Below are 16,581 nucleotides of genomic sequence, written 5' to 3'. Positions count from 1 at the left end.
AATTTTTGGAATTTTATCTACCGGTATTACATCTAGTACAAACCAAGTATTTTATGTTTTACAACGCAAAACTTTCAAATTTTGTACTTCTAAGCAGAAAATTAACATTATCAAGTCAATCTGGAATTTCCAATATCAATTAAATTTCCCAATGCATGGTACATTGTATATTTACATACATATAACTTTTTTATGCTTTATAATAAAAAGGATTTAATAAGACAAAAAATATATTTTTATAACCATTTATTTACAAAAAAAATTGGCACATTTTCAAAACTGATTTCTTGCATGTAAAAGGAACATTCCATGATAATTTTAATGCATTCAAATCATTTTTAAAGAAATGTTCTGTCTCTGTTAGATGCATTAAAACCAAGCATTTAGATGCATAACAGTGGAATTGGTTCCTCCTCAATAAATAGATCACATCATAATGTTCATTTATAAGTATCAATCCATGTCACTTCTTGGCGAGTAGCATTTCTCTAGACTGACAAAGTCCTGTAGTATTTCTTGATAATCATCTTCTTCGAGACCTGCCTCAAGGAATCGTGTGTGTTTTCTAATGTTCAGTTTCTTGGCATCGGAGTACAAGGTATTTAGAAGTACCGCAGTATCAGGACTAGACTGCATACTGGTCATCATAGGGACCGTCTCAACACCTGAAAAACACCAGTGTCAATATTAAAAGATACATGTATTATACCATATCAGAGAACGTCAAACCGGATATCCTTTGTACGATTAAGCTGATGTTCTTTAGTAAACATAATAACACAGAACAATTACCATAACATACATTTAACGAAATTTTATGACAATCATGAACATATCAAATCCATTTATGAGGTGACTTTCAAATTAAGTTACATTCAATTTAACTATATTCAATTGAACAGCTTTAACGAACACATGTATAAACAATACCTGCTACCTTTGCTACATCGAATACACAAATCATTGATTTTTTGATGGGGCGGAGTTATCAATAAACATGAATACACTGACTGAACATAAATAATAGTGCGCATTTCATTTGAACATGTTGTATACAGTCATTTTTTTCCCATCTACATGGACAGTTTAGGAAGGTTGCAGTTTCATCTTAGGAAAATTAATTACCGACCTCGTGATTGCTACAAATACTGTATACTGGTATATAATATTGTAATGCATGAAGAATGTATGTTTCTTTCATCACCATTGTCATGAAAAAAATTGCACTGGGTTAACAGGTTTAATCAATAATACTTAATATCATATTGTTTTTTTATTAAATTAAAGGACAGAGAGAGAGAGAGAGAGAGAGAGGGGTTCAGAAGGCAATAAATGTACCATATATGAATATGACTGCATATTGGATTCATATTTTCTAATCAGGATGTGGAACTTTTTAACACACTATACCAAGTATGCAGCTTAAGTATACAATTGTTTATATGTAATGAAATCAGAAAACTCAGAGAACCTAAATATTTTAAAGTAAGTATTTCAAAGCAATTATACATTACAAACTTATTTTATCTCTGTATTGATTACTGTGGAATCGTTAGAATTCATGGTGGCTCAATTTTCGTGGTATTCGTGGATAGCCCTCCCCCACGAATTTAATTCCTCAAAGAAAACAATTTTAAAAAGAGTTATCTGTGTTACTGAAATTGTAACCGACGTATCCACGAAATTACATCCGCACGAAAGAGCAAAAAAGTCACAATCCACGAAAATTGTCCCCCACGGATTTTAATGATTCCACAGTATACGAAAAGGTAACAACTATTGTCATTTATAGCCACAAAATGTAAAAGTTATGGTAGAGAGGTGCGTGGCTTGTTAACACAAAGCGCAGCTGTCAAAACTGATAATGATACAATTTGAAAACACACATCAAAAATGAAATCATGATTAATTACATTATCATATTTTGGACAATATGTCCAATATTTCTATCTCTCTTAAATACCAATGAGAGAGATGAACTATTGGTCAAATATCACGCGTACTACTTCATATTTACGTGTGTATTGCTTTTATGATTATACTAGTAATACACATGTACATATAAATATACATACTGTAAAATATTCAAAGATTTAAAAATAAACTTTACCTTGAAACCTAGATCTTTCAGTTGTTGATACAAGTCCAAATTTGTTGACATTCTTTTTAAAGATGTGTGGGAATGGTGTATTAACTTTGCATGGAGTATTTATTACAGTCCCAGCACTATGATTAATAAAAAGAATCCAACAAAAATTATCTCAACCATAAAACTGAATATCCTATTAATACACATGTACTGTATGAAATGTCTGTGGAATATTTTACATGCATGATTCTGATGAAATTTATATACTATTTTTAAGCATCGTACTGAAAGCTTTCTATCAACAATTTAAGCCTTACAAATTTGTTGAGTAGATAGAGACAAGTTGGATAAAACCATATATCATAAAAATCAGCAAAATAAAAATGATTTTGTTATCATATACTTTTTATTTATTTGTTATTTTATATGTCAGAATAATAGTTGTAAATATACGATATCAAATGGTTAATATCAGCGTATCATTTAAAAACCAATAAACATAGGTAATCAAAGATTAACACAGAGCTCATCGAGATGAGGCATCACCTTTATGAGATATAAACACTTATATATTGTGGCTTACTTGAGACAAGAGTTGAAGTTTTCTGTAAGGTAAACCTGTAATGTGTCATTAACAGATCTACAAGAACTGTAGATACCTCTGGGACTGAAAGAAAAAAAAGTAAAATTGGTCTTGGATTCTGAATTTATCTCAGGTACATATAAACTATAGCTCTCAGTTTTGATATGAATCTGCACAGTATACTTCTAATTCATTTTTGTATTTTCATAAATTATCTTGAAGTTCATCAAATTTGAAAAATTTGAAAACTCATCTTTACAAAAAAACCACCCAGATATTGCCATACAGAATCTGATTTTGACAGATTTTGAATTGGATGATCATTTTTGATTTTGATATATCCTTTGCAAAATTTACATAATTATGGGCATTCAAATCTGTGTATAAACCTATTACACCAATAAAAGTTAAAAGTATCAAGCTCTTTGGTTTCAATTTCACACTTTGTGAAAATCTTTTTTGACATGACACAAGACTTTTAAAAAACATAAGGAAAAACAGAATTCAGGATACAAAAGTCTAAGTTGGTAAGATAGAACAGAACCCTGATATTTCTCTACCTTCTTGGTGTGGTCTCGGGAATACCCCTGACCACAACAGACTGCATGAAAGGGGTGGACTGGTTTGTACAATGAGGTGTGAGTGAGAGCCAGGGCAGACTACCCTGCAGGTCCTGGAGCACATCCAGGAAGTTAGAATCTGCCTCCATACAGATAGGTAGGGCTGAGCTCATAGATCCTACCTGTAACATGAACACCTTTGTAAAACTTGCCAATTCTACCTGTGTTCATAACTGCAGCATCTTATATGATTCAAGCAATTTTTATAATCAAGATTTAAAAAGGAAAGATATTCACCTTCCTACCAAAACTTTGAAAGTTGTCAGTAATATCACACATGTGTATAGGATTATCCGTTCTATAAGGTAGAGAGGCGGTGTCGAGTGTGGCTGCTAGTATAGCACTGGTGTGGTAGTCAATCATCTGAAAATACACAAACATTCAATCTGTTGATTTCAAACAAATATATGCAGACCTGGAGACAACTTCTGCCTCAGCTGGTGATTTTTTAAAGGGGCATGGTCACGATTTTGGACAAAAATTATTTTTTCGATTTTGATGTTTACAATGCTTCAGTAAGGCATTTTTAATAGGCAATTGAAATTTAAGGGCCGATCTTTGAGTTATAACCGAGTCACAGAGCTTACAATTCTTCGCTATGTAAACAAAGCTTCTGTTTACATTTTGCATGCTGATGGAAAAATTCCAGTTTTAGACCTAAAATGAATGTGTTAAACGTTAGAAACTGTTTATTGATGCTTAAAATGAATAAGAAGATAGTCAAATCAGCTTGAAAAAGCTGATTTACTAGTATATTGAACCTATGTAAACAAAAACAAGGCACGAGCCTTGTTTACATGACAAAGAACTGTGAGCCCTGTATCTTGCATTTAACTCAACGACTGACTCGCAAATTTCATTTATTTTTTAGAAATGCATTCCTAAAGCATCGTAAATAATAAAAACAGAAAAATAGAATTTAACCAAAATCATGACCATGTCCCTTTAAAGCCAACATTCTACCAGATTATAACCCTTGTCAAAGCTAGCAGATATGAATAACATATATCTAACCTACATATTTATGCCAATAATGTACATGCATGTATATACATGTACTTGAATCTATATGTATTCTTCAAAATTCCTTCTGTTATGTATGTACATTTAAAAACCTAATAAAAAATAAATCATACGTTGAATCATATGATATTATAATATAAAGCTACAAAACTTACTTTGAAATCAAGTTGGGGAAAATCTGCATAATTTCCAAGGGTTTTCCACAAACTGTTTGCCAAGGACAAAGGGAAAAATAAGGAACTGTGTGTAAAGCATTTTTGATAGCTTAGTGCGGAGTTCAGGATCCGATTAGCTCTACTCACAGGTGTCTACAAGAAAATATCACAACTGCATGTATATATATGTAGAAATGAAATAAAAGGCTTGCTTTATCCAACGAGTTGAATTGGTATATACCTGGTATATACCCGAGGCTTGCTAAGCGAATATAACATTTCAACAAGTTGGATAAAGCAAATATAAAATCACACAACTTTAATACACAGATGTTCTATTTATCTCGTATAATTTGATTTATATTTCAAAACTTTTGAGACAGCCACTTAAATGACATGTTGTGTTATGCGATTATTGTGACCTTGCACAAAACAATTTAGCATGTGTACGTCATTTCTGAGATATATATAGCTGTTTTATGTAAAGTTTCACTGTAATGAACCTTGAAGTAATTTTTCATCTCTTAAATATTTTATTTTCTTAGAGCTTAATCAGATTAATGGAAATACTTAAGACTTGAATAGTCAAGTTTGTTGACATGAATTAAGTTGCAAATGCTTGTTAGTAAAACAAATTAGTTAGCCAAATTATCATACTGCGCTAACACGCGGTATTCAATTTGTCAACACAGCCTTAATTAGTGTGCTATAATATCGACAACATCCAAAAATAAGCATTCAATGCTTAATTTAATGCGCTGTATTGGTGGAATCGCTTGTAAGCTTATATATTGAAGGACCAATTAGGAGATGGAGAGGATCGTAAATTATAATTTCATTGATGAGTTTCAGGCGAAACTTCCTGCTGATGTGACAGTTTTAAATAAATCTAAGATGGCGGTGATGTGCACCTTGTGCATTATTAGGTGAAGGGTATACATTTTTTTAATATGAGAAAAATATATAATGCTAGGTGCCTGTGATGTAAAGTAATTAAGTAAAATAACTTAAATTATCATAATGTCTGTAAGTATATTGCATAAAAATAGCACCCAAATCTTCCATATATTGATTAACCACAGTGTCTGGAAATCTGATGTCAGAGAACAAAGAGGTTTCAACAATAATAAGCTTACATTATCTGGAAGATTTGCAGGTGTAAATCCAAAAGTCATCACAGACTTAGATGTGTATTCATCAGCAAGATGTTGTAAAGTCTGGGCCCCTACACCACCAAAACCATCATGTGTGTCCACCAAGACATGAAAACCCTAGACAAGAAGCAATAAATAACAGTAAAAAACTGCATGTTTATAACAATAAACTCCATACGTATAATGTTTGAACGTTATGAAATCTATAATATACAATCATGTGGCAATTCATGAAATACTGTGGAATCATTAGACTTCGTGGTGGCTTAATTTTCGTGGTATTCGTGGGTACCCCTGGTCCACGAATTTACATCCTCAATGAAAACTAATTATTAAAGATTTAGTTTACCTACTCAAACTGAAAACTGACAAATCCACGAAATTATATCCCTACGAATAAGCAAATAATCCACAATCCACGAAAATTGACCCCCACGAAATTAAATGATTCCGCAGTACTGGTATGCTTGCATTCAACTACTCAACAATAATGACCATTAAATTAATTTTTTTTAATTTAATTCAATTATTTATTTTTTTATTCATTAAATTTATTATAATAATAAAAGTTGTTATAAGATAAAGCTATGCTTCATGCACATGTACATTACCTGCAGACTGTCACACTCCTCACAGAAATGATGAATTCTGTCTTCCATCTCCGACTTTGTCTCATAATCGTCTATAGCTTTGATACCAGCTCCGTAAATATCAAATGGGTGGAGAGAACTGCATATATAAATAAGTTTAAAGACACATACATATAAATACAAACTACATGTATTTTGAATGAAATTGATAAGGAATATTGAATTAATGTTCTTATTTGAACAGAGTTTTATGAATCATGAAAATTGTAAATGAATGTTTACAAGCAGTGATAAATTGATGATACATTTCATGTATTATACCTTAAATGAATACACTTCAGGATACATGCAATCGTTTGAGCATTATTACAGGTTGTATTGAGATTGTAGTAGCTACCCAAGCTGATAGATTAGATATCTAAGTAGGATGTAGTATACACTAAATGAATTAAAGCTTGCTGTTGCTAAGCTAGCAATATACATGTACCCTTCAAGATTATTGCAGTTACACAGGGTAAGTTAGCTGCTGTGATCTTGAACACATCTATGTGCAATACATACTTTAAATGGTAGTACTGTTCAATGATTTGGATTGTCTTTGGATGAAGGTAGACTCTGAGAAAATCAGACCACACTTTCACAACATTATCCAGATCATGGTCGACTTTTCCAAACACTAATTGGGAATCAGATTTATTTGCTTCTGAAATGACAGCATCAGATTCATTTTACGGTTTCATTAAATTTACCAAAAAAATGTGGTATGTATCACTTGTGCCATACATTGATTATGACAATTTATATGCAAACAGAATCCTCAAAATTTTGTTTGAAGATATTACTCTGTCTGACTACATGACAATTAGAAAAAATATGATTTTACAAATCATTGATATTTATTTCTTTACACTTTAAATGTAATTCTGTATTTATATAAAACAAATCGACGGTTATTTAAAATGTGACATTATAAAAGTGAATAGAAAATTTGAAAATATACAAAGTTGACCCCCACCAGTCCCAGCTCTGGATAATGTATCTTTTATGTCCACATCATCGATTACTTCAGCAGTATCTGTCCTTTTCCTGCATTCTACAATGGCTTGATCCTACAAAAATTGTAATTAGATGCACTGTAAGTTACATTTACTTTATCTAACTGATCATATTTAAATGCACATTCTTGGTTAAGGTAGCAGGCCTGAAGTGGATTCAAGAAACACTGAAAATCCATGAAAAATCAAAGTGCAGAAGTATGGATGGGAGTTAATTGAATGAATTATTATTTGGTTTAAAATCAATGATATGCCATTTCGAATGGCAAGTAGTTTCTTCGCTAATTTAGAATACTAACACACATTTTTTTCTAATACCGGTATTAATTTTGGGGATTTTCGAACAAGAATTCCAATTACGGTAAAACCCCATAGGAATCATGTTGTGTAAAATTTATAGAAAGAATCAATTTCATCAAACCATGTATCAGTATTCGAAATATATTTTTATATTTAAGGATCCGTGCAATATTTGAACTCTTGTCTGGTTCAACCAGACGCTCGGTTGTCTCCGTAAATCTTCAACAAGCAGAGAGACTCTCCGCTTGTCAAAGAATTACGGAGACAGCCAAGCATCTGGTTGAACGAGACTATAATGAACTCTGGCGTAGGAATTATTCCTACGCCAGAGTTCAATACAGTCTCATACTCCAAATGCATACAACTACAAAATTATCCGAATTGTTCGTACCATTTAAAATCTGTAAATAAAAATCAAATAACATCTTTACCAGTGTTCAGATCTGCCAACTTTATCTGATATTTCTCTATCATCGTTGGATACCAATGGGTGATTGTGTCTTTAACTTAGCACGTAAGAAGTAAAAAACATGATTACCCTTGGGTATCCAATGATGTCTCTCTATATTCCCTTCCTAAACACCAAGTCTGGTTTAAATTGGCAAATACATTCCCAAAAGGAGGCTGAAAATGCTCAGAAGTTTATAAATGACACATAACTGACATATAAGATGTATAAAACATGATAGCAATAGGCCACCTGCATGAGTACATATAGCTTGACAGATGACCTAAAGACACATGTACCAGCAGATTTGTCTTACAAACCTCCTTATCTAAGTTTGATAAAAAATCATTCTTCTCCGCAGGGGATGCCTTGTGAAGTGTAATATCACCACTCCTGAAAAATTATTGTTTTAAGAATTTTAGTGTATGCCTCACATATAAACTATGGTTGTAACACAAATATGCACCAGTTCAGAGGAATCAAAAAGTTGTGCGTTACTATCTTTAAAGACTGAGTATGAAAATACATGTACTTATGTTGAGTGACATGCATTTAGATATGCAAAGATCTTTTATACGTGCAATATCAGGATCCGGGTTTACTTTACCATTTGATATCATCTTGTTGATTTGTTTCATACAGGATTCCTTCTTGTTTCAATGTAATAAGACTGCCCTTAAGGTCTACTGCTATTAGCCTTGGAGTAAATGTTACCTCCTCCTGTAAAGAACAATATGTTTGCAATTGCAAAACAGAGAAGAACTAAAAAAATATGAATTAACATGCATAACTTGAGTTATCTCTCTTTGAACATGAATCAAAATCTCATTTTGAAGAGATCGACTGATAGGATACAATTTGCAGCAATGAGGAAATATATTTCAGACAATTTGAATTCTATACCTTGAATGTTTTTCCTTCTCGCCATAAGATATCATGATTCACCTCCTTGTCTTTTATCTGTGCTTCTGAAGGACTGTACAAGAAAGATGATTCCTGTAAAAAAAAAAAGGTGTGTCCATTAAACACAAATGTGTTCTATTGATGTTTATAAAAGGTTCTTTAAAAACACTTTATGTGGTATACATGTGGCTGACAGAGAATTGAAATCAATTTCTTGTATCATTTACTGGTAAGTAAACACTGAAATTCACATCTACAAACTTTACATCTACAAACTTTACCAAAGATGTACAATTTATCTGCATACTTGCTTTAAATTAATATTAATGTAAAAATTGTACAAGCAAGATACCCCATAGTTTTGTGATTAAATTAGCTAATCATCCCCATCAGATAAAACGATAGACTTTTTTTTCAATGCCAACATTAAGACCAAAGGCAATTAAATTGATCTGATCTGTTCTTGTTTAAGACACATGTATATGAACATGTACAATGGTATATGTAGCTGCCATACTTTGACATTTCATCTTTATACCTGGATAAATTGATAAGAGTGAAATCAACCTATATCTTACATCATTGGTCCATTCTTTAAAAGTTCTTGGAAAACCTTGCAAATATTATCATCTGGGTGCTTTCATTAATGTATCTATAATCTCTGTAGCTTTTTTTTTATTTTCATTAACAGTGTCTTATCAACAAACCACAATAACGGGACAGTTTTTAAACAGAGTTTTCTTTAAACTTTCAAGTAAACCCATGTAATTTGGATGCAAAGGTATTCAGAAATTACAAGCATAACATTCAAGTAAACCCATGTAGTTTGGATGCAAAGGTATTCAGAAATTACAAGCATAAAGTGATGGAAGTTTGGACATCTAAACTAAAATAGAGCTTATCATGAAAAACTCATGGAAATAACCTTAATTATGAATTTACCCGGGATTATTTTATCTAACTGTCTCAGGTAAGGGATGTTCCAATATAGATCAGCAGTAATTTTTAAACACATTGCCAAGCAAATCTTTTATATGAATTACCAGGGACATAAATAACATTATTTATGTCCCTGGAATTACCATTAAAAATTGTTTTACCAAAAGATGTGAATAAGCCTGCAATATACATGTCATAAGAAATGAATATTTCTACATTTACGTACAGATTTTGTACATATTTCAAAAAAAGAAAAACATGCACCTACAGTATTCTTACTACTAATTGATTTCAATAATCATTGGGTGTACAAGCCCAAATATAGAGCTTCATATTTCTGTTTATAACATAGGTATATATGAATTAATATAAAAAATCATGATTGTTATGTAAGGATATGACTTCATAGACAATTTAGGTTCAAGAAAAACTTTTAATTATATCAAATAAAACAATGTAGGCTACTTCGTCTGTGGCATTCAGTCATTATGTTACCATTGTACCCTCTGTACCTTAGTGACGTACAAGTATCTTAAATAATTTGCTACTTTCATTTTCCAATGCTTTTACATTGTACCCTCCTTGTAACCCTTTTTCTCCTTAAAGATATAGGAGTGTACCCTAGGGTACAAAAGTATCACCTCAAAACATAGTCCTATTTTCTTGCCATATATGGCGCTCGCCAGAACGGTAGCACCGTAAAACATATTATTGTCTTATTAGGCTAGCTGTACTGTAAACTTGCACCTGCGTAAAACATGACTGACTCATTACCTGAATGTTCCACCAATGTGTTCCAACGAAATTGGAATAATGACCAATTTGTAAAGAAACGATTTCTCTGGAACACATGTTAAGGGTGATACTAAAACAAGTCCCACGGAGAAAACAAGTCCCACGTAAGTCCCACGTAAGTCCCACGGCAAATGCGGCTATATATCGATATATCTATGATTGATTATGATTAAATGTATTAAAATAATATTAATTCACACAACAAAATATTTTTATAAGCTTTTATTACGGATTTATCGATGAAAAATCAAAGATGTTGGTAAAGGTAGATAACTCGTACGTAGAATTCATACGGCAGCAGAAGAAATCTATATGCCCGCCGTTTAATTGATGGATAATTTTAATTTTCTCCAACAAAATAAAATCCAATAGCAGTAAAAAGTTGACTTTATATTCATTAATTAACACAAACTAAGTAAACGTTAGGTAAGTAGACAACTCCTACGCAGAATGCATTCGCCCGCCGAGAAAAGAGCACTCCTGCCGCTTACCTGATTGGTTATTTTTACTTTGCGTGAATTAGATTTACGGAGCAACATTTCATATTTCCACGAAGTCAGGTGACATCAAACAACTGAAAGTCAAACATGTTAATTACTCTTTTTCAAAGTAAACACCTTTCAGTTCCACACACTTTTTAAGAAATTTAACCGATTTATAAAATGCACGTCCATACCATTATTTGTCAAGCTTTTGTATAATGCCTTTTGTGGCATATCGTAGATCATTTAGGTCCAACAATTTCTGTCTACGCAGTTTCGACTTTCGATGAGGTAAATAAGCGAAATCTATAAGTGCAAGATCCCGGCTGTAGGTGGGGGGGGGGGGGGGTGCTGCAAGGGCTAAACAACAGTTTTTCCATCTTTAAACCTCTGTAATTCAAGCTGTAAACGTTTTTCCTATAAAAAAAAAAATAGTAGCATTCATATAAGAACCCTTTGGTGACCATCGGAGATTTTTCTGCGTGCACACAAAATTAAATGACGGCCCGGTGCTCCAAGATGTCCATAAATATAACAGACGTCAAAGTTTTTTTTACTCATTTTTCAAGCGTTGTTCGTCCAAGTTCGGCGATAAAACGGTCAGAAATTAATTCTCCAACTTAAAACTTTCATAAAATTACCCTCATAAGTTATTGTGATGTCATATGAAATATCGTTTATTTTTATGCACTTCAACGGTACATTTTCTTAATAAGGAATAATGCGTACAAAATTTTAAAAAATTAAAAAAAAAAAAAACCTGACATGCTCCGTGAAGCATACTCATCAAATAATTAAGATGTATATTTTTTATGGTGCATTTAAAACAAACAAATCGTTTCATATTTCTTAGAAAATAAAAGTTAAATCTGAAAAGTTTCGCTAGTATCATGTAAATAGTCCGCTTACAAGTCAGCTTGTCCGCGAACTTTTCTAATAACCCTCGTATACATGAGTAAGAATTCAATAAGAATTACTGTGTTTTAAAAAAGTATTCTGTCAAATATTATCATAACTTGTTCGTCTGGCGCGAAAGTTTGTGATCTTGATATCATTTAACTAAACCAATTAACGATTCAACAAATAACTATCAGATTATTATTAATATTGAAACGTAATAAAAACCATCCGTTCATCCAGAATATTTTTGAGGGGTATATGCAGGTTTGTTAAGGGAGGGGATCGAGGAAATTTAAGAAATTTGATTTGTTCCACGGGGGGCAGAACTCCAACCCCGCCCCCCCCCCCCTCCCCCACCCCCGAATCCCATCTAGATTCAGCTCATGAAAAGTATGTGATCGAAAATCATCTACAAAGCCAAAGAAAAATTCTTACATCTTCTCCAAGTTTTTTAAGATGTAAACAGTTACTAACATTGTACAAAACTGATTGTGTGTATACGAAAATGTGCGTGCACTTTGCTTTAAACGTATATTCTTTCTCCATAAAAATTTACTAAAATTATGAATTTTGGAGAACAAATAATTATAAAATCTGGAATGCTTACACAATACGTTAGCCTGTTCTTTTTCATATCTAGATCTAAGACTTTCACAGCCTAGTTCACCAAACTATATGTAAATCTTGAAGTCCTGATTTTGTTTCTAAAAACAATTATTACATACGTCATTCATAAGACTGTAGCAAAATTTTACATTGCATGATATCAGTGTAACGAATGTAACTGGGTATATTTTGGTTTCAGTTTTCACTGGAGGAAAAAAAAGCACCCGGTTCAATGTTTAACGTTGTAAAATGATTCAACTAAGACAACTCAATGACATGGCAATCTTCTTGTCTGTTTCGTAAATAGTAATGAATTATACTTTCCTTTACAAAAACAATTTTGTTTTTCTGTATTTTATAAGCTTCTCAAAGATATTAACACACATGTTTAAATGTTTACGGTTATGAATGTACTGTAGAAATTATACTTAAGTTTGACTAGTTAAAACACTGATGGCTTATAATATTTTTTGATTGAGTGTTCAGTGTAAGTGTACATGAGATACATAAGGATTGAGTGTTATTCGTCTTCAATTTCATATAGATTACATAACGATTACGTATAAGTTTTAATTGGGTGTCAGAAACTCTGATAATTCTGTTGCATGTAACGACCTTGCTCTATCAACGGGAATAATAAAAGTGGACTGCATAGTATTTTGAAACATAACTATTTTGTGTTTCGTAGATCTACTCGTTCATAACTGTTATTTTTCCTAGTCACCTAAAACATTTGAGAGAGAGAGAGAGAGAGAGAGAGAGAGAGAGAGAGAGAGAGAGAGAGAGAGAGAGAGAGAGAGAGAGAGAGAGAGAGAGAGAGAGAGAGAGAGAGAAAGAGAGAGAAAGAGAGAGGGAGGGGAGAGAGAGAGAGGAGAGAGAGAGAGAGAGAGAGAGAGAGAGAGAGATGGGGTGGGGGTTGTGTACACGGTGTGCTTCACGGTCGTCTCCCAATATACAGGTAGGTAAAGGTCTATTGTTTCTTAAGCGACAAAAAACCGTTCAATTCACACAGAATATACAAGAAACTAACACGTGTATATATACACGTGTATTGCTATAGGTAGAGCCAACGACCACCAATCATCTTTGGACATGTAGCCCCCCCCCCCCCCTCCACTAGCCCCAAATATTATAGTAAAGTAGTAAAGGAAATAATGAGCAAGTTATTTTGTAATTAGTACATGATTTATAGAGATAAAAAAAAATACATTAATCAACGTGTTCGTGTTCAGATTGTGACAATGGTACCGCTTCTTTTTTTTTCTTTTTTCTTTTATACAAAACTCTGCGTGTAACCGTTTGAGGGAAAGTGAAGTAAATGATTGTTTGTCGTATGAAAAACATATGCACATGTCAATAAATACATGTATATACATTAAAAAATCAATAATATTTGGTAATGCAGCTATGCATTAATCTTGCATTATTCTTGATTTTCTTTTTATCAGGGACGTATATACTTAATATATACGTCCCTGTTTTTATCAAATGTAAAACATTTCTTGACCTTCGATTCATTCTGTTCAGTGTGATTCATTAAAATTGTCGGAATGACATTTTGCTTTTCGAACATTTAGAATGTGAATGTTGCAGTGGAACTCTTACCGACTCGCTACAAAAATATTAAAATAATTTTATGTCTATCAGTTTGAAAATGAATGATATATTGTCACATATTTTTTGTGCATGTCTATAGCTATTTATTTATTTTCCTACACATTCAATCCCGTTTGCTTGATAGTTTTCTCTATACATGTATTTTAATTGTATTGAAAAAATACATGTACTAGAACAGTTAAACGCAGGTTCAACTACATCTCTCTCGATGAGAGAGAGATGGATGGAGAAGACGTAGAAAGGGATGAAGTGAAAGAAGGAGGGAAGACAAAGAAAGAGAGAGAGAAATGCATGTTTATATATACATATACGCTTGTGTGATTCTAGCAGTTATTATGAATAATTCGATAAAATAAGAAGTCGAAAACATTTATTTCAGTAGAAAGTTACTTTTAACATATGTATAGATTTCCGAATAAAGTGGGGGAATATAATGGAAATCTCGAGAAAACAGCTTGATTCCTTGCTGAAAATTGACAAGCAAACAACATGTTTTCAAAGCCTTCTCTTTTATCATAAGGGTTTCGAAAAATATGACGATCTCTGCTGGTTTCTATTTTTGAAACACGATTTTTCATTCATTATGTAGAAAAAAACCCCACTTTAAACAGAGCTGGTCTTTAGACCCAAAGATCGTGGAACAGTCTCGACAACGGTAAGCTGCCGTAGACTAGAATGTTCTTGCTGACAATAACAATTTAATAACAATACATGTATATGTTAGTATAACTCATGAACTTCCATCAAATATTATTTCAGTCAACATTTTTTTTTTTGGAGTAGATGCAAGATTTTTTCTTTGACCTTTAGGAAGATTTTCACCACTAACAGACTTTTCACGAGCTGGGATTCGGAGGATGGGGTGGAATCCCCCCCCCCCCTGGAAAAAAATCAAATTTTTTAAATTTTCATCGTAAAATGACCAAAAATATGCTTCGACCCCCTCCCCCGACAAACCTGAATACCCCCCCCTACCCCCCCCCCCCCCCCAATACTCTGAATGAACGCATGGTTTACAACATGACAGTTCTTAGAGAGAACAGAACTGGGCCAAACTTAAAAGGAGTGATATACGGACTATATAAAACTCGTATCACCCAACTTCATGTAATATAATAAATTAATCACAGCAATAATTAAGTAAACCTCTCTTCTGAACTTAATCATAAGGCAAAATGTTAACTTTACAGCCATCTGAAATAATTTACAAATAAAATGACATAACTATAAATGGCAGGCGTGCATTTTAAATCCACAGTCGTAAGAATTATTCTGTGTTGGAGTTTTCCCTTTATTTTTAAGTCATTCGCGCTTTTTTCCCCTTAAGAAATTAATAATTTTATCTATGCATTTTTAGTACAAAGAAATAAAAGACTAACATACAAAAAAAATAAAATAAAATAATTAGCATTTAGTTGTTTAGATTATGGATTCTGCGTAATTTTTTTTTTACTTTCATGATTTTTACTCATTTAGTGAGTGTTAATCAATAAATGTGGTATTTTTTTTTTATCAATATTAATATGATCATTTTTTAAGTTAGAAAATAAAAGTAAAACATTAAGATCGCCCATCAGATAAGCGGCAGGTGTGCTCTTTTCTCAGCGGGCGAATGCATTCTGCGTAGGAGTTGTCTACTTACCCAACTTTTACTTAGTTATTTAATGAATATAAAGTCATTTTTTTTTTATTGCTATTAGATTTTATTTTGTTAAAGAAAATTTATTAAATTATCCATCAATAAACGGCGGGTATACAGATTTCTTCTGCTGCCGTATGAATTCTACGTACGAGTTATCTATCTTTACCAACATCTTTGATTTTTCGTCGATAAATCCGTAATAAAAACTTATAAAAATATTTTGTTGTGTGAATTTATATGATTTTATCACATTTAATCATAATAAATCATAATTATATCGATATATAGCCGCATTTGCCGTGGGACTTACGTGGGACTTACGTGGGACTTGTTTTCCCCGTGGGACTTGTTTTAGTACCAGCGTGTTAATGATGTTTGCTTGTGTCAAAATAAATTAGATCAATGTATTAAAGAAACTGCTGAAAATTAGTAAAAATGAATGTAAAAAAGCATGTATATGACTCAGATTTCATGGAGTACATAATAACAGAACCAATAACGTTATTTTCCCGAAATAATGACTACATGTATTTTCCTCACGCACTGGTTCTTCGAGCTCGCTAATTTACATGTATTTGCGTTTTGGTCTGTCTTTCCTAGTAGTGAGATATCTATCAATCTATCACATGTGCTAAAGAAAATTAATTTCCATTTGAAATCCCCTGGTTATTTCAAGGTAA

General features: G+C 32.5%; 1 protein-coding gene across 1 annotated transcript; it reads right to left on the bottom strand.

The window, feature by feature from the left end:
* Positions 1–229: 229 nt before the first annotated feature.
* Positions 230–16,350, bottom strand: LOC128177996 (protein misato homolog 1-like). The gene is made up of 15 exons (XM_052844945.1): positions 16,272–16,350; positions 10,634–10,714; positions 8,921–9,013; positions 8,625–8,737; positions 8,338–8,410; positions 7,230–7,323; positions 6,776–6,917; positions 6,236–6,353; positions 5,607–5,741; positions 4,471–4,623; positions 3,530–3,655; positions 3,233–3,414; positions 2,673–2,756; positions 2,111–2,226; positions 230–665 (listed from the first exon to the last, which is right to left on the bottom strand). Exons 2-15 carry the CDS (start codon positions 10,709–10,711, stop codon positions 454–456), a joined length of 1,719 nt encoding a protein of 572 aa, XP_052700905.1. The 5' UTR covers positions 10,712–10,714; positions 16,272–16,350; the 3' UTR covers positions 230–453.
* Positions 16,351–16,581: the final 231 nt, after the last annotated feature.

Source organism: Crassostrea angulata, chromosome 3 (assembly GCF_025612915.1).
Source record: "Crassostrea angulata isolate pt1a10 chromosome 3, ASM2561291v2, whole genome shotgun sequence".
Classification (NCBI taxonomy): Eukaryota; Metazoa; Mollusca; class Bivalvia; order Ostreida; family Ostreidae; genus Magallana; species Magallana angulata.
Note: the sequence above shows the minus strand (reverse complement) of the source record. Positions and strands in the feature narration are given on the sequence as shown.